The 20,097-nt window shown below is 42.2% G+C and overlaps 1 protein-coding gene across 3 annotated transcripts; it reads left to right on the top strand.

Annotated features, from left to right (window-relative positions):
• Positions 1–730: 730 nt before the first annotated feature.
• LOC135480609 (uncharacterized) lies at positions 731–18,861 on the top strand. Of its 3 annotated transcripts, none has more exons than XM_064760489.1 (3): positions 731–866; positions 15,786–15,904; positions 16,959–18,861. In XM_064760489.1, exons 1-3 carry the CDS (start codon positions 790–792, stop codon positions 18,710–18,712), a joined length of 1,950 nt encoding a protein of 649 aa, XP_064616559.1. In that variant the 5' UTR covers positions 731–789; the 3' UTR covers positions 18,713–18,861. The 3 variants fall into 3 exon arrangements, with proteins under 3 accessions (XP_064616559.1, XP_064616560.1, XP_064616561.1); XM_064760490.1 differs by lacking the exon at positions 731–866 and adding an exon at positions 3,728–3,835; XM_064760491.1 differs by lacking the exon at positions 731–866 and adding an exon at positions 15,372–15,510.
• The last annotated feature ends 1,236 nt before the right edge of the window (positions 18,862–20,097 follow it).

The raw sequence follows: 20,097 nt of genomic DNA, 5'->3' as shown, positions 1-20,097 counted from the left end.
ACTTAACAATTTCTCAGTCATATTAAGGAGTTCATATGACTGCATGTGCACGTAGTGTGCCTCCTTGTTGCAGGACGGATTTCCACCGCTTTTTTATCTAGTGCTGTTTCACTGAGACGACTTACTGAAGGCAAGTAAAGCCGCCCCGCCTGAGTCATTGTACTGATACGGGTTAACCACTCGTTGTGCTATCCCCTTGGTGCTGAGCGCCAAGCGAGGAAGCTTCAACTTCATCTTTTAAAGTCTTAGGTGTCACCAGATCCAGGACTGACCCTGTTGACAGACTTAACGCGCGATTTGTGTTACTGTTCTAGCCCAAGCGTCCAGACTTATGATTGTGTCCTTCCAGTACCACTGAAATCTACTGACTTCTTATCTCTGTCCTTACTTTTATATCTTTCCATCGTTCTTTGGCGATGTGTGTTTAACGTTGTTTTGTAAATTGCATGCTCTTGCGATTACTCCCCTTTAGGGTCGACTCTCCAACCTGTATTCACGTAACGACAAGATGCCTTCGCCCAGGTGACCCCACAATCGTCCATTACGACTGGTTTACGAATGTTTGGTACAACACCAGGACTGCAGAGCAACTACCACTAGGTATTTGACATACCCAACCTGCCGGGAGAGTGGGAGCCGGCTTCAAAGATATCAAAAAAGGCTTTTCGTATCCAGTCAGATAGGGTCCATATACATTCCTGCTTGTTAAGCGTCACAAACAAATGCCATGTCTTCGTCTACCTTGTCGATTATTTCCGGTTACAAAGAGGGACTGTAAATCCCCTGTAGATGCGGAGGACACAAATGAATGGCATGAACTCCACGGTCGACAGCGAGGATGAGTTAATTCGTCGATACACGCTATCGTAAGTAGGAAGGAGATTTACTCCATAATTAACCATATTATCTCATATCAAATGACAACTGTAGGCCTATTCTGTTTTCCTGAACACGCTTAATTGGAGTTAATTCCGCCATCAAAGCTGGACAGATACAATGTTTATAGATGATAGGTGTTTTTTCCCGAATGGGCTGAGTTTCCTCCAATCATATTGCTGGACGCCGTCGTATAAGTGAAATATTCTTGAGTACGGCGTGAGGAACTAATCAAATAAATTGACACGTACATCTTTCCGAACTCATCTGTCGGTGTAGAATCGATGAAGCGTATCATCACGCCGTTCCATCGACATTGGATTTCCATAGTCGTTTCGGTCATAACACGACGATGTTTTTTAAGGACTGTACCAATGATGAGGTATAAAACCATACTCCAGACAGGGCGTGCGTCGCTCTCTACCTTTCGCTTTACATCACGGCCACCAATAGCAAATTTTGTACAGAAATCTTGAACAACGCCGAGGTCACGGGGATTACGGTGATGAGCCAGGTAGGGATGTCAGAAAACTCAAGACGTCTCACTCTTTGTCTCTAATAGTTCTTTACACAGATGCATTCTCTTTATCTAGAGTATGTAAAAAATGATTCTAACCAAAACCTAAAACAACTTTATTGATGAATGTTGATCCGGGAGAAGGCATAGGGGATGAGGCTACGCCTTAACAAGTCTACGTGTGTCCCATGGGGTCCAAAGCTTGTCTACAGGTGGCAGTGATGTAAAGCGAATGGTAGTGAGCGACGCATGCGCTGTAAGGATTATGGTATAAAATGAAGACACCATATAAGATATATCCCATTTAGAGTGCACTGACTCGGTCTACATGTATAGTATGTGGTCATCTTAAAGGAACAGAAAATAGACCAAGATTGCTTGAGGTATCCATAATTTATCCCAAATATTCATCAATTAGAAAAGCATACTTTTTCATTTTTGTGATGTTGCGTCACCGAGTTATCGCATTTCAAAATTAAGCCAAATCGCGCAAGGTAAGAAATAAGTTAGCACCTCCATCAATATTAACCAATCAGAAGGGAAGTATTTCTATAACCCGACGATGTAATTGTTTCCGCTTACATCACCTGAACCATGTTCTACCTTTAGACGTATGGGCGTGGGTACAAGTGACGCGACACATCCTTCGTGTTTCTGGTTTCTTTCTAAGTCGTATCCCAAGGCCTCATAAGAATTGCAGATTGAAAACTTTTTAGAGTCATACCAAACACGTCAAAATAAATATGGCCGTTCAGTGCCGTTTCCAGAATCCCTCTTCAGAAATAACTTAAGGGTTATTGTATGGTTTTCTTTCCTTTCAAATCTCATGCATATGACGGCACTTTGTCTCGAACCTGGGCTCCGTTCTTATTGATGCAGACGTTATTCAGCAAGACTCCTAATCGTCGGTCTAGACTAATTAGCTGCTTATTAGTTAGGTGCCTGAGTCTGAGGTCACTGGTTCCAAACCCGGGCTGGTCTTAATCAGTTTTCAGCAGTGGAATTTGTATCGTATCAACAGAGCCCAAATCACAAATGGCATAATACGGCTACTTACAACCATGTTGTAAATAACATCCAATTTCTGTACTTATTTATTTATTTATTTATTTTCTCAGCATTACGGTGAGAGGAAACCGCGCATAACCGGGGGTTAAATGTGTTTATTATCCGCTTTGGACTTACAATACTTCAAACATTAGTGTCCGGATTTAGCTAGGCGGTCTCCATAGCTAACTCCCCAAGACTGGTGTGCCTTTAAATCTAGTGACTCGTTCCAAAACGATGTCAATTTCACGACGAATCCTAGCTATACAGAATCAGTTACGTGTATAATGTCGCACCAATTTGAACCATTAATGGACGACGTTGACGTTTAACTTTGCACTAAACATTCTTCAGGTTCTGAATCTACAGGAGATGAAAATTATCATTGTTCTGGTATTTGCAGCCGCTCTGGTGGCGTTCAGGGACTGGTAAGCTACAGCTTTGTACGTGCTAAATTGTGTGCGATTTTCACCTGTAAAGCGTCCGTTACCGTTGTGGGTGGAGGAAACCGGTTCCGTTCGCCTGTGGTGAGATCTAAGCTAAACCTCAACACCAGCTTGACAAAATTTTATTGTAAATATAATACCTCACTGAAACTATGCCACCAAATTCTAAAACTCTTAAACACAAAGCCCGCTCAACCTATGTGATATAAACAAACGAGGGCAACGGGGTCTCATAGCTCAGTCATAATGGATACAGTCTTGCAAGAGTATTATTACTGGCATGATATTTGGCGATTTCTCTTGGACATTTATATGTACATTAGCTTAATTATACCCATCAATAAATCATACTCGTCAAACTAACTGACTGTTAACTCACAAATGAACGAACATAACACACCCTTGTTTACATCCTCATGTGGAGCTTCATTACTTGATACCCACATGCAGGCAACTGCGACTCAGCCCTAAATGAAATGTCTATACCCTGTGCGTCTTTTACCGCACAGAAATATATAAATGTCAGTCTACATCCGAAGCCTGGTCTCCGAATCTACACTTGCTTTGTCAAAGAAAAAGTAAATAAACAAAGACTGGCTAAGGTATCAGGCGACCATAGTGCGCAATGGGTGGTGAAAGTCGACCATGCTATGGTGGTGCTGATTGCAGAGCGATTTCAGAAAACCAAGGCAGTTTATCTCGTGCTGAGATGTTTACCATTCCAACCAAACAGATGCTGGAATGCGCTAAATATTCGGGAAATCACGTGACCTAGCATGGACGCGGTATTTCGGGCGCAGCCGCGTCAGCATCTGCATCCGATTGGTATGGATGCTGAAGAGAGATGGATAGGGTGATCGCCACAGCCTACTACACACAACGCGCGGACCTGAGAGAAAACAGCAGCTGGATCACTGCAGCTCCGTCTTCGAGCCAGAGCGACTGACTGGTGAGTGCTATTAGGTGTATAGGCATACATGTACATCATGGTACCGCTACACATCTCTGACACTATAACGTGTGCTGCCTCCTAGATCAGTTTTTGACTAGAGCAGCGCGTTATTCGTCTCCATACGTTCACGGTGGCACGACTTAGTATGCACAGATACTACTTGTACTAGTGTGTGAACACTAACCGGGTTATGCTGAGGGGTTATTGGCCCAGTGTTGTATACCAGATACACCCTCAACCCTCAATCAATGCCCGCATCGACCGAAGTGAAATGTAATGGTCGTTCGTGTACACATGTTCTAGAATGCGGCAGTGCATTGATTTTCCCAGCGCTGTTTTCTATATATATATATATATATATATATATATATATATATATATATATATATATATATATATATTACATTTGTACACTTACATGTCCGACTGCACGCTACCCCGACCGAGTTGACCTACATAAATAATTGAGCCGGGGTCAGCGGCCAATCATATATAATAATCTCTTTTAGCAGACAGATGCAGAGATCAATCTCGTTAGGCGCGAGAACTGACATCGGTTATAATACGCCACGCATACTTTATACCACGTGCACGTGCAACACACGCATCTGTGCTTAGACGTGGAGATGGTAACTTCATTATAGCGTTGTGCAGGTCTATAGGTCACAATGTGCGTGTCATCCTTCGGAGTAAATGCTGAAGTTGTATACAGAGCAAAATTCCTCTGTGACTAACAAGTGGGTACGACTAAGTGACATCAGTTAATGTAGAGTAGCTGAACTGAGACATGCTCCCGACTCTGTAGCCAGTGAAGTGTGGACTGGTTCACAACTACATGACCTATATATTATACGCACACATACATATATAGTCAAGCTCAACACGTGCCAGCGGGATATAGAACATAATATGTAAAGCTATATATGTAGTATAATGTGCCATATCGTATATGCCTACACAGCTGTGCAAATTTAGCCAGGTGGCAGTCTCACATTAAAATAATTGGCTGGTCCATCAAAGAGCCCCTACCCACAACCCCCGACGGATACAGCTGGCATGTTTTAGAAATTTGTGACAATTAAAACAAAAGATATCGACGAACATATATATGGCTTTGTAGATAAATTAGTGTGATTAATAGAATAAACCCAGCCAAGAATTTTGTTTTGCTCTCAGTCTAGAGAAATCCTTCAGGAAAATTAGGCTAATATCCTATATCATCGACCCCTGCTCTAGGTTGTGCTGAGGGAGGGAAATAGAACAGCTGGCGGTGCTATTTCCCCATCAGGCATTCTGTGCCTCGTCACAGTACATACACGTCATACATGTCATACACGTCATACATGTCATACACGTCATACATGTCATACACGTCATACATGTCATACATGTTATACACGTACGCTTGTGTTTTTGTTGACTGTGTTATTATACAAGTCCTGTATAGCGTGTAAAGCGTGTATGTATACCGGCCACCAACCATAGTCTGATTTGCATACCTCTTAGCTGTATAGCCGACTCAGTTGTCTTTATAGTCGACGTCCTCATAGTAGATACAAACATAAGTATGTATATGCACTCAGTAGTGATTAGCCTCAATCAACTAAACTAATGCATATGGAAATGAAAGAAATTTCTCAGTACTATAGACTGACTGTGGTTATGACAGGCTGGTGTGGATTTTATAACCCTGATTGTGAGGAAGTGGTGTTAATTCTAAACCCTAATTATTACTACATGGTGTCTGTTCTATTCCCCTGATTAGAACAACGTGGTGTCGATTCTATTCCCCTGAATATTACAACGTGGTGTCGATTCTATTCCCCTGAATATACAACGTGGTGTCGATTCTATTCCCTGATTAGGACTACGTGGCAGTAAAGTACCGACCTTTGACAGGTATCTGAGACTCCTCCTGACTGATAACCGCAGTCCAGGCAGTCAGATGAAACCACACTGCTCGCAGTAAACTACCAACCTTTGACAGGTATCTGAGACCCCTCCTGACTGAGAACCGCAGTCCAGGCAGTCAGAGATGAAACCACACTGCTCACAGTAAACTACCAACCTTTGGCCGGTATCTGAGACCCCTCCTAACTGAGAACCGCAGCCTAGCCTGTCAGAGATGGATCCGAACCTATGTCGTATAGCCCGTAATGAAATGTTTAGTACATGCCCACATGCCCGCTGTCTTACATGTGCAAGCTATTCTTCATCTTTCTGGGGTTGCAGGTTCAAATCTAACAAGGGCCTTTTTATCCCCTCAAGTCAATGCCGGTAACTCGTTGTGTTTAACTTTCTTCATCGTCCATGCTTTATTCTTTCTGTAGACTCTATTTGGTTACTGTAATACCCGAATGATTAGAATGTTGTAACTCATTTCTCATTATCTTATTCCTCTTACCATTTTATTGTTTGATTTGTGTGTTAAATCAGTATTGGAGACTATGTAATTTATATGGGTTTACAGGGTCGGTTAGTATATGGTGTGGGCGGGGGAGCGCATCACCCAGAGCCTCAGCCTGGAGAAAACTAGATAAACATACAGACCCTCTGAATTAAAACCTCATTCGAAGCTTGAAAATCCGTTATATGAAACATGTAATAGATTAAATAATATGACAAAGATTACAGACGCTATGGCCATTTCGTCTCGTCAGCTGCCGTGTTTGAGGCTCAGTGAAGAAAATAAGGGATCGTTTGGGCATCGCAACTTCTTAATTATCATGCACAAAACAAGCTGGATTCCATATCATCACATAGTTTCTACACGGATAAAAACTCTTGATTAATTATTAGGCACGGTTCGATATATTTTAACATCGTTAACAAGTATGTGAAGATGGACCCTATACGCAAAGGGCAGTCCGCTTTGTATGTTGATCGGTGTGTGACGTTGTATCGCAACTATAGCATGACGTGGGGCCTGATGTTATCAGTAACTATATGTATACACTACCGTGTAATATTTTGCACAGTTGGTGAGTAAATGTATACTGCCATGCACTATGTATGCAGTCATGCACTATCAGGTGCATTTACAGCGGTCTACAGTCATACCTTTGATTTATCCAACACGCAAAATTTAGTTTCATGGCAGATTAAATGCTTCGTACTGTTTACATGTAGCTGTTACTGGTACATGTAGAAAGTGGAGAAATACGCTGCACTGTGCGCGTGTAGTTGTTACCAGTACATGTAGAAAGTGGAGAAATACGCTGCACTGTGCGTGTGTAGTTGTTACCAGTACATGTAGAAAGTGGAGAAATACGCTGCACTGTGCGCGTGTAGCTGCTACCAGTACATGCAGAAAGTGGAGAAATACGCTGCACTGTGCGCGTGTAGCTGCTACCAGTACATGCAGAAAGTAGAGAAATACGCTGCACTGTGCGCGTGTAGCTGCTACCAGTACATGTAGAAAGTGGAGAAATACGCTGCACTGTGCGCGTGTAGCTGTTACCAGTACATGTAGAAAGTGGAGAAATACGCTGTACTGTCCGCGTGTAACTGTTACCAGTACATGTAGAAAGTGGAGAAATACGCTATTCTGTGCGCGTTTAGCTGCTACCAGTACATGCAGAAAGTGGAGAAACACGCTGCACTTTGAGCGTGTAGCTGTTGCCAGTACATGCAGAAAGTGAAGAAATACGCTGCACTGTGCGCGTGTAGCTGTTACCAGTACATGTAGAAAGTGGTGAAATACGCTGCACTGTGCGCGTGTAGCTGCTACCAGTACATGTAGAAAGTGGTTAAATACGCTTCCCTGTGCGCTTTTAGCTGCTACCAGTACATGTAGAAAGTAGAGAAATGCGCTGCAGCGTGCGCGTTTAGTTGCTACCAGTACATGTAGAAAGTGGCGAAATACGCTGCACTGTGCACGTGTAGCTGTTACCAGTACATGTAGAAAGTGGTGAAATACGCTGCACTGTGCGCGATTAGCTGCTACCAGTACATGTAGAAAGTGGTGAAATACGCTGCACTGTGCGCGTTTAGCTGCTACCAGTACATGTAGAAAGTTGTGAATACGGATTAACAACACTGTACTGTATAGCTGTTAGCAGTAGAAGGTGGAGTAAACACGATGTGCTGTACAGCTATTAGCAGTAGAGGGCGGATTAAATACCGTGTACTGTACAGTTGTTAGCAGTAGAAGGCGGATTAAATACCATGTACTGTACAGCTGTTAGCAGTAGTAGGCGATTAAACATCATGTACTGTACAGGTGTTAGCAGTAGAAGGCGGATTAAACACCATGTACTGTACAGTTGTTAGCAGTAGAGGGCGGATTAAATACCATGTACTGTACAACTGTTAGTAGTAGAAGGAGGATTAAACACCATGTACTGTACAGGTGTTAGTAGTAGAGGGTGGATTAAACACGATGTACTGTGCAGGTGTTAACAGTAGAAGGAGGATTAAGCACCATGTACTGTACAGCTGTTAGTAGTAGAGGGTGGATTGAACACCATGTACCGTACAGCTGTTAGCAGTAGAAAGAGGATTAAGCACCATGTACTGTACAGCTGTTAGTAGTAGAGGGTGGATTGAACACCATGTACCGTACAGCTGTTAGCAATAGAAGGAGGATTAAGCACCATGTACTGTACAGCTGTTAGCAGTAGAGGGCGATTAAACGCGATGTACTGTGCAGGTGTTAGCAGTAGAAGGAGGATTAAGCACCATGTACTGTACAGGTGTTAGCAGTAGACGGCGGATTGAACACCATGTACCGTACAGCTGTTAGCAGTAGAAGGCGGATTAAACACCATGTACTGTACAGCTGTTAGCAGTAAAGGGCGATTAAACAGGATGTACTGTACAGCTGTTAGCAGTAGCAGGATGATTAAGCACCATGTACTGTACAGCTGATAGTAGTAGAGGGCGGATTAAACACCATGTACTGTACAGCTGTTAGCAGTAGAGGGCGGATTAAATACCATGTACTGTACAGCTGTTAGCAATAGAAGGTAGATTAGAAACCATGTACTGTACAGCTGTTAGTAGTAGAGGGCGGATTAAACACCATGTACTGTGCAGGTGTTAGCAGCAAAAGGCGGATTAAACACCATGTACTGTACAGGTGTTAGTAGTAGAGAGCGGATTAAACACCATGTACTGTACAGGTGTTAGCAGTAGAAGGAGGATTAAACACCATGTACTGTACAGGTGTTAACAGTGGAGGGCGGAATAAACACCATGTACTGTACAGGTGTTAGCAGTAGAAGGAGGATTAAACACCATGTACTGTACAGGCGTTAGCAGTAGAAGGCGGATTAAACACCATGTACTGTACAGCTGTTAGCAGTTGAAGGCGGATTAAACACCATGTACTGTACAGCTGTTAGCAGTAGAAGGCGGATTAAACACCATGTACTGTATAGCTGTTAGCAGTAGAAGGCGGATTAAACACCATGTACTGTACAGCTGTTAGCATTAGAAGGCGGATTAAACACCATGTACTGTACAGCTGTTAGCAGTAGAATGCGGATTAAACACCATGTACTGTACAGCTGTTAGCAGTAGAAGGCGGATTAAACACCATGTACTGTATAGCTGTTAGCAGTAGAAGGCGGATTAAACACCATGTACTGTACAGCTGTTAGCAGTAGAAGGTGGATTAAACATGATGTACTGTACAGCTGTTAGCAGCAGAAGGCGGATTAAACACCATGTACTGTACAGCTGTTAGCAGTAGAAGGCGGATTAAACACCATGTACTGTACAGCTGTTAGCAGTAGAAGGCGGATTAAGCACCATGTACTGTATAGTTACTACCAGTAGTAGGTGTGTTATACGACATACTGTATAGTGCATTACCAGTAGTAGCTATGCTATACGATATACTGTGTAGTTTTTACCAGTAGTGGCTGTGCTATACGACATACTGTATAGTTGTTACCAGTAGTAGCTGTGCTATACGACATACTGTATAGTTGTTACCAGTAGTAGCTGTGCTATACGACATTCTGTATACTGCATTACCAGTAGTAGCTGTGCTATACGACATACTGTATACTGCATTACCAGTAGTAGGTGTGTTATACGACATACTGTACAGTGCATTACAAGTAGTAGCTGTGCTATACGACATACTGTATAGTTGTTGCCAGTAGTAGGTGTGTTATACGACATGCTGTACAGTGCATTACCAGTAGTAGCTGTGCTATACGACATACTGTATAGTTGTTACCAGTAATAGCTGTGCTATACGACATACTGTGTAGTTGTTACCAGTAGTAGCTGTGCTGTACGACATACTGTATAGTTGTTACCAGTAGTAGGTGTGTTATACGACATACTGTACAGTGCATTACAAGTAGTAGCTGTGCTATACGACATACTGTATAGTTGTTACCAGTAGTAGGTGTGTTATACGACATGCTCTGTAGTGCATTACCAGTAATGGCTGTGCTATACGACATACTGTATAGTTGTTACCAGTAGCAGCTGTTCTATACGACATACTGTATAGTTGTTACCAGTAGTAGTTGTGCTATACGACATACTGTATAGTGCATTACCAGTAGTAGGTGTGTTATACGACATACTGTATAGTTGTTACCATAGTAGCTGTGCTATACGACATACTGTATAGTTGTTGCCAGTAGTAGCTGTGTTATACGACATACTGTACAGTGCATTACCAGTAGTGGCTGTGCTATACGACATACTGTATAGTTGTTACTAGTAGTAGCTGTGCTACACGACATACTGTATAGTTGTTGCCAGTAGTAGCTGTGTTATACGGCATACTGTACAGTGCATTACCAGTAGTGGCTGTGCTATACGACATACTGTATAGTGCATTACCAGTAGTAGCTGTGCTATACGACATACTGTATAGTTGTTACCAGTAGTAGCTATGCTGTACGACATACTGTATTATTGTTACCAGTAGTAGCTGTGCTATACGACATACTGTATAGTGCATTACTAGTAGTGGCTAAGCTATACAACATACTGTACAGTTGTTACCAGTAGCAGCAGGGTTGCCCGTCGCGGCAGGGCCTCTTCGATCTCGAGCCTGTAATGTCAATATAACAATCCCCATATTATACAGCCGATTTTGTTCTCTTATAGAGGTACGAACACCATTTATGTACATAGCAATTAAATCCCTCTGTGAGGCGTATAATCAATATATCCTGTCAAAAGTTTTACAGGGAAGGTGGGGGTGGCGGAGAGGGGGTTGAGGTTGGGGTTGAAGGGGTGGGGCTGGTGGTGGATAAAACCCTCCAATCAATCTCCCTCGAGGGCAGGAGACAGGGGCTTGGATGTTAACCATGCAGCTTAATCCGTGGAGTATGTACTGCCTGTGTGCGCTAAGTTATGTGCACCTTTGGGATAGTGTTCATTCTAATCTCCAAACGTGGCCTAACGTAAACAAAAGCCTCTGTTGCGTTGTCCGGCCATTCAACTACCTATCGGCAGAGTACTTTAGGCATAAGAGCTTCACTCGTATTTGTGAAACTATAGTATTTGTGAAACTATTGGCTCTTGAAGAGATTTGTTAGAAACTGCTTTACTGAAGGGTTGATACTGGTATCAAAACAGATATGTATATACCAGCCAGCAACCAAAATGGAGGACATGGATCAATAATGGCAAACCAACGATCAACACAAACAACCAGAGAGCTAAGAAAGTATAAAAAGTACCAAATTAGGATGGATTCATGCAAAGAGAAGCAGCCAACATATTTCAGTGATGTCGAAAAGATGCATCAGATGTTCTAGGCGGAAGATTTTTAATGTAATGGTGTAGATTTGAAAACTGTATGTACATTTTGCATACAAATCCGTGCAGTGTGTCGAATGCTGTGCCATTCGAAACAATGTGTGACGTCATCATTGCTTAATGGAGACCCTGTCAAACGCTCGCCATCAGGATCTGGAGAGAGGAGTTCACAGCTGATCTTTTCTCACCTTGTTAATCCATCCAATTTTCAAGATATCCATATCTTTACTTTTTCAAAATTCTGTGAGAGAATTTTTTTTGTTATTAACTCAACTATTATATCAGTCGTGAAAATGAGAAGAATTACAGTGTACATGTATACATGTGTGATTTGTACAAATTTACAGCTTGGAGAATAAAACCAGAACACGACGACTGTGACAGATGACCAATGTTTACACGTAACCGGCGAAATACAGCCTCATAATTTGTCTCAGTTAGGATTTTTTTCTAACTGTTCATGTAAATGCTTAAGTAGTATCAACTGACACGACCTCTAGCATCGCTACAGAATTATAGATTGTAATATAACACTGACGCTGATAGCAATTCATCTGAGCATCATTGCTGTAGAATTACACCCCAAAAAATGTTCCTTGGCGTGATGTACGGTATAGGAGAGTATGATATTTGGAAGGGTGGTAGGGTAGCCAGAGAATGCCGGAATGCGCCAGACGCCTGGATGATGTTATATGCCGAGAAGTGTATATTAGACATCTATGGCTATGATATGCGGTTGTAAAACTACCAAAATGGCGTTTAGCTGGTCAGTGACTTCAAATAGGGAAATACAACCTTAAATACAGCAGTATGTAGGAAAATAAATACTAAATGGGGTTAAACTGAGCCATACAATATTAAATAGAGTAATATGTATTTATTAATATGTATATAAAACAAGCTACGGCTATACGATTGTCGCCGACCGCCATTTGTCACCAGGGATCGGCATACAACGGTTTTGGCCGTCCGCCATTTCTCACCAGGGATCGGCACACAACGATTGTGTCCTACCGTCATTTGTCCCTAGGGATCGGCACACAAGGATTGTGGCCAACCGCCATTTGTCACTAGGGATCGGCACAAAACGATTGTGGCCTACTGTCATTTGTCACCAGGGATCGGCACACAACGATTGTGGCCAACCGTCATTTGTCACCAGGGATCGGGACACAACGATTGTGGCCTACCGTCATTTGTCACCAGGGATCGACACACAGCGATTGTGGCCGACTGCCATTTGTTACCAGGGATCGGCACACAACGGTTTTGGCCTACCGTCATTTGTCATCAGGGATTGACACACAACGATTGTGGCCTACCGTCATTTGTCACCAGGGATCGACACACAACGATTGTGGCCGACCGTCATTTGTCACCAGAGATCAACACAGAACGATTGTGGCCTACCGCCACAACCTATATTCTAGACGAGAGTCTACATGTATACAACAATCTATATTATAGACGACAGTCAACATGCTACATGAATGTACAACAATCCATATTCCAGACGACAGTCTACATGTATCCAACAGTCTATATTCCAGACGACAGTCTACATGTATACAACAATCTATATTCTAGACGACAGTATACATGTATCCAACAGTCCATATTTTAGACGACAGTCTACATGTACACAACAATCTATATTCTAGACGACAGTCTACATGTATACAACAATCTATATTCTAGACGACAGTCTACATGTATACAACAGTCTATATTCTAGACGACAGTCTACATGTACACAACAATCTATATTCTAGACGAGAGTCTACATGTATACAACGATCTATATTCTAGACGAGAGTCTACATGTATACAACAATCTATATTATAGACGACAGTCAACATGCTACATGAATGTACAACAATCCATAGTCTAGATGACAGTCTACATGTATCCAACAGGCTATATTCCAGACGACAGTCTACATGTATCCAACAGTCTATATTCCAGACGACAGTCTACATGTATACAACAATCTATATTCTAGACGACAGTATACATGTACCCAACAGTCTATATTTTAGACGACAGTCTACATGTACACAACAATCTATATTCTAGACAACAGTCCACATGTACACAACAATCTATATTCTAGACGAGAGTCTACATGTACACAACAATCTATATTCTAGACGACAGCCTACATGTATACAACAATCTATATTCTAGACGACAGCCTACATGTATACAACAATCTGTATTCTAGACGACAGTCTACATGTATACAACAATCTATATTCCAGACGACATTCTACATGTATCCAACAGTCTATATTCCAGACGACAGTCTACATGTATACAACAATCTATATTCTAGACGACAGCCTACATGTATACAACAATCTATATTCTAGACGACAGTCTACATGTATACAACAATCTATATTCTAGACGACAGTCTACATGTATACAGCAATCTATATTATAGACGACAGTCTACATGTATACAACAATCTATATTCTAGACGAGAGTCTACATGTATACAACAATCTATATTCTAGACGACAGTCTACATGTATCCAACAGTCTATATTCTAGACGACAGTCTACATGTATACAACAATCTATATTCTAGACGACAGTCTACATGTACACAACAATCTATATTCTAGACGAGAGTCTACATGTATCCAACAGTCTATATTCTAGACGACAGTTTACATGTATACAACAAGCTATATTCTAGACGACAATCTACATGTATACAACAATCTATATTCTAGACGACAGTCTACATGTATACAACAATCTATATTCTAGACGACAGTCTACATGTATACAACAATCTATATTCTAGACGACAGTCTACATGTATCCAACAGTCTATATTCTAGACGAGAGTCTACATGTATACAACAGTCTATATTCTAGACGACAGTCTACATGTACACAACAATCTATATTCTAGACGACAGTCTACATGTATACAACGATCTATATTCTAGACGACAGTCTACATGTATACAACAATCTATATTCTAGACGAGAGTCTACATGTATACAACAATCTATATTCTAGACGACAGTCTACATGTACACAACAATCTATATTCTAGACGACAGTCTACATGTATACAACAATCTATATTCTAGACGACAGTCTACATGTATACAACAATCTATATTCTATACCATACATCTGGGTACTTCACTTGCTTGGGGCAGTAGCTAGCAATCAACGAGGTAAAAGATAAAATGGCATGCAATGATGACGGGAATGGACAACAATGAAACGTTGCCTGATAATAGTTGGAAATTATGTTGTTTTAGATAACAGAACCTTCTGCAAAGCATGCGTAAGCGGTACTTGTAACCTGTGAACGTCAGCAAAACATAGCTTTGGACTTAGGAAGCCGTGAAGCAAAGTTTTTTTATTAACCCCCGTGTAATTTATAAAGTACATGTATTTTCACTGCCATGTCTCCTGTAGGCACGAGTAAAATAGCAAGTGCCCGGATGTCCGCGTTCTCTAATACGACAGCACATGTACTGAACTGCAATCAATGTGCTGGATGACAACTGAAATGCGAAAAGGAAACGCGTATGCTACATACGACAGCCTACGTGTACATGTAGGCGACAGTCTGCTTCCTCATAGCACGGCTTAAAACCCCAAACGTAATTCGGGACTGAGCGTGTTACGTGATAAAGGAGTATCCCTTGTGTTTGTTGTTTTACCCTAACTCACATATCACTCCGCCGCGCTCTTTGTTTCCCGTGGGGGAAAACATTCAGTCAGCGATCAGCCTCTGAGTCAGGCCTTACCACATATTGCCGTGATTAAAAAAATGCAAGACTACCATCGCCATGAAGAATGAATCACGCTATAAAGAGACCACACCTGTAAAACCAGCTCTCCGGAAGTTTTGATTCCTATACGCCCATCAGTTTCAGGTTTCAGAAACCACTCTGGGGGTTTGTAATATTTCTGCGTGTACATACCATCTTTTATAAAATCGACTGAAAACGAAAAGCAGTACTTATTTACCTTGGATTACTTCTCTGCCATTGTCTTACACTCTTTGTATATTTCACTAGGAGCGGGACTGTTAACAGCGGAAGCTGGGTACGCCTACAGGTTTAGAGGAAAATCCGCCCCAATAGCTGGGAACATTGCCTCCGTCGGCTTACCATCCCCCGATTTTAGGAGCTAACGCGCTGCAGTTGTATCATTTTGGCTTGTATTTCAGATTCGTAATGGGGCAGAGCAGCAGTATTCTGGCCGGGGGTGACGTTTACGTTCCCGTGTACAAGAGACCTAAATGGCCGAACGAAGACTGGTTCGTTGCCATGGAAATACGAGATTCAGGTAAGCTTTTAATAGCGCAAGCGATTGGTATGAGATGCTCATTCCTTCAGCTCTAAGTGTAAGGCATGTGCTCTCACAAAGCAAGCGATTGCGAATTATTACACCGGCAGCTTGGTCATTACACTAGCACCTTGGTTATTACACTAGAACCTTGGTTATTACACCAGCACCTTAGTTATTAAACTTTATTTATTTATTTTTTATTATTACTCTTTTGCTATCACTCCTGGGTTATTACCATTTTATTTTTCCAGTTTTATTATTACATCTCATTATATTAAAAGGTAAGTGTAATTGCTTGTAAAATATCACAATTTCCTTACCATGAATATAACACGGTTGTTATTACACCTTCGTTATTCCACCTTAATTATTTCTCGTTCGTTGTTACGTTTTAATTATTAGTCTTTCAGTGTTACACCTTGATTATTAATTTTTTTGCTATTCTTTCTTTATTACACGTTCATTGGTACATTTTGGTTATTACACTTTGATTAGTATACCTTAGTTATTATACTTCTCTTATAACACTCTCAGCTGGTTAGCGCGCTAGCGCAGCGCAATGACCCAGGAGTGCGGTCGCTGTGAGTTCAAGTCCAGCTCATGCTGGCTTCCTCTCCGGCCGTACGTGGGAAGGTCTTCCATCAACCTGCGGATGGTCGTGGGTTTCCCCCGGTCTCTGCCCGGTTTCCTCCCACCATAATGCTGGCCGCCGTTGTATAAGTGAAATATTCTTGAGTACGGCGTAAAACACCAATCAAATAAATAAATAAATAAATAAGTTATAACACTTATTACAAATATAATAATCACGGTATATAAATTATAGGATGCGGAATGGCTTACTTATTGTGAACTTATTGCTGAAGGATGATGTGAACTGTATTGTCCTTTAATTTGAATACATGATTTTGGAAAATGCAGTGTTAATTGGATTCTAGCCATGCTGTTTCCTTGTGTATGGATGTAATTTAAGACAGTATTTACGAATTAGAAAGCCAGGATGTTGATTGGGAGGCATAAAATGTTGTAATCATGATAATTTTGTTGGCAGACAGTGTCATGGGTCGAGAAATTGGTTTCCAGAAAAGCGAGTTCGAACAAATGATCAAAAGGCTGAAGAAGGCATGTGAGAAAGAGCAGATGGATGCTCACCTCCGCCAGAGACTCCAAGATTTAGTGAACAGTATGAAAACAAAACATAACGTGAACTCTCTTTCTCCAAAATCCTCACCGAAAGACCGGTTACAGAGAACCTTTTCAAACTTGAGATCCTTCCGCAGGTCAAGGTCACCCACTCAAAGGTCAAACCAAGCCGTCATGAGGTCGAAGTCACACGAATGCTCACCCAAGAGCCCTCTACTCGAGAAGGAACGATCGCAGCGCGTGACTGTCCATCAGTTTGATTTAAGCACGGTGACGAATCCCGTGCCAGTGGAGGAGAGCACAACTACACCGCAATCGGTTTGCCGAAAATCTCTGGCAAACGTCGTCCGCCGAATGCGCGAGGCCGCAGCGGGAGGAGAGAACATGCACACGTGCGATGACGTCAACAGAATGGCCGAGGACACGCAATGGTTTCTACAGAGAACCTACAAGGCGTTCAAAGACGTGCAGATTCTTGTGGCTGGCAGTATCGCTGACGGAACCAAGATCATCAGTCCAGATGAATTTGATTTGGTTGTCCTTCTACCCTCTCTCGAGCAGTCTGTGAAGGAGATCAGCGTACTGGAGGACACCCAGAACGAGTACATTCGTCTGGGTTTAGTGTACGATCAACATGATGTGGACAATGGTGATCAGTTCAGGGACGCTGTGAGTGGGGAGAGCGGCGAGCACCTCATTATTACCGTCTTGGATGCGATGAAAAGCTTTTTGCGGCCTGGCTGGACATTTGTGTCCGCTGAAACCAAAACCTTTGTCACTCGAATTCACCTTACTCAAGAAGCGTCATCAGACAAAGTGGAAGTCCGCTTTGACATCAGCTTAGCGTTGCCCATTTCCTGCAATAAAGTATTGCCGTTGATCATGGACAATCCAGATGATGTAATAAAACTTCCATTGTGGAACCACCTTGTTGCAACTTTGCAAAAATACGACAAGAAAGTTTTCGCTCTGGTCCCGGGTGAAGCGTCGGGTAAAACCCGTAGAATCTCCTTAGCATTGGCAGAGAAGGATCAGCTGCTGCAATATGGAGAATTCAGTGGCGTCGTGGAATGTCTGTGCTACTGTAAAACTCTTGTCGCGCTATTCTTTCCTCTAGTGCTAGTGAACGATTCCTGGGAACCTTGCGTACCACCGTATTTGTTGAAGAACGCTATATTCTTCCTAATGGAACATTACAATGATCGTGAGAAGTGGCTAGGAAATGAACCTCAAGCTAGAGTCGTTGAGGTTTTCATGCTTCTGGGCAAATCTTTGTGGCCGGACGGCTTCGGCACACGAGGGTCAAGAATCTCCCTCTTCGTCTTTCCTGGATTCACGTCGTTCCCTGAATTCTGTAACGATTCTTGTCGCTTCGATCCCACCAAGCAGGAAATCCGCGACTCTTTGGCACATAGCTATATGGAAGGGAAAGCGTGTTTCCCGTGTAAATTTCAATTGAAGAACGAACTGGACGCTTTGTTACAAGTGCCCGAAATTTCACAAGTACTTGGAAAATACGCAGAGAAACTGCAAACGAGCGATTGGAAGTTTCGTGAACTTCTTGTGGACTTGGTTGACCTCCTGAAGAATGTGCTGGACTATTCTGGCAACACACCATGGTCTCAAGACGAAGCCAATAACAACAGCAGTCCCAGGGCTTGAATTCAAATTTGTGGACTCTTTATCAACTACAGAAACTAGTCCATAAAGTTTTAAAAGGCTTGAAAGTTAAACTTTGAAAAGTGATTGAAGGATTATTTCGGGGCGATTTTTAAAAACCGCAACAGTCTCATTTCGTCAAAACCATTTACTGAAGTCATACTGAAGAATTCTTTAATTATAATACAGAAGGATGAATGAGTCATTATAACCACGTTATAGCTGTCCGCGCTGAAGATCATAAGCTCTTGGTCAGATAGTGAGGTTGACAATTCGAATCCATGTCCTGCTTGATTTCAACCTGCTTTACGTTACGGGGTGAGTTTATAACTGTACGTTAATGAGTGGGGCTGTGACGTTAGCAGGTGATACTTTATTTTAGTGGTCAGATTACGAATGTACTTTAACGAGTAAGGCTCCACGTGAGGGGTGAAACTAATTGTACGTTAGGGGTGAGGTTTGTTAGCAGATGAGGTTTTACGTTAGCGGTCAGAATGCGAATGCACTTTAACGAGTGAGGCTCTAAGTTAATAGTGAAACTAATTGTACGTAAGGGGTGAGGTTTGTTAGCAGGTGAGGCTTTACGTTAGCGGCCAGGTTACGCATGTACGTTAACGAGCGAGGCTGTCCGTTAGCGGTGAGGCTAATCGCACGTTAAGGGTGAAGTGTCTTAGCAGATGAGGCTAAGTGTTCGGGGGTGGGTTTATACCTGTACGTTAACGAGTGGGGCTATACGTTAGGGGCGAGGTTTGTTAGCAGATAGGTCTTTATGTTGAGGGGTGAGTTTATACCTGTACGTTAACGAGTGAGGCTATACGTTACGGATGAGGTTTGTTAGCAGATTGGCCTTTATGTTCGGGGGTGAGTTTATTCTTGTACGATAACGAGTGAGGCTGTACGTTACGGATGAGGTTTGTTAGCAGATGGGTCTTTATGTTGAGGGGTGAGTTTATACCTGTACGTTAACGAGTGAGGCTATACGTTACGGATGAGGTTTGTTAGCAGATTGGCCTTTATGTTCGGGGGTGAGTTTATTCTTGTACGTTAACGAGTGAGGCTGTACGTTACGGATGAGGTTTGTTAGCAGATTGGCCTTTATGTTCGGGGGTGAGTTTATACCTGTACGTTAACGATTGAGGCTATACGTTAGGGGTGAGGTTTTATGTTAGTGGGTGTGTCTCGGAGTGGCGATTTCTTTTGGGCAGCTCCCTCACCTGCGAATACAATCTTGATTATGTAAGTGCTACTTACATTAGAGTATGTCGCAGGAACCAATGAAGTGAGAACATTAAATATTGACAATAAGTGCAATGACTTCTATTTTGGAGATATATTCTCGCTATATTGTAAAGTATCCAATATAAATATATATATTCGTTTGAATCTGG

Source organism: Liolophura sinensis, chromosome 13, assembly GCF_032854445.1.
Source record: "Liolophura sinensis isolate JHLJ2023 chromosome 13, CUHK_Ljap_v2, whole genome shotgun sequence".
Lineage (NCBI taxonomy): Eukaryota > Metazoa > Mollusca > Polyplacophora > Chitonida > Chitonidae > Liolophura > Liolophura sinensis.
The sequence above is the reverse complement of the archived record's forward strand: the minus strand, read 5'-3'. Positions and strand labels throughout refer to the sequence as shown.

What these genes read in the sequence shown, in the direction of transcription:
- LOC135480609 (XM_064760489.1), top strand. Translation starts at nt 790, where the DNA reads ATGCGGAGGACACAAATGAATGGCATGAACTCCACGGTCGACAGCGAG. An exon ending in ATTCGTCGATACACGCTATC is followed by an intron (nt 867 to 15,785) that starts GTAAGTAGGAAG and finishes CTTGTATTTCAG; the next exon opens with ATTCGTAATGGGGCAGAGCA. An exon ending in CATGGAAATACGAGATTCAG is followed by an intron (nt 15,905 to 16,958) that starts GTAAGCTTTTAA and finishes TTTTGTTGGCAG; the next exon opens with ACAGTGTCATGGGTCGAGAA.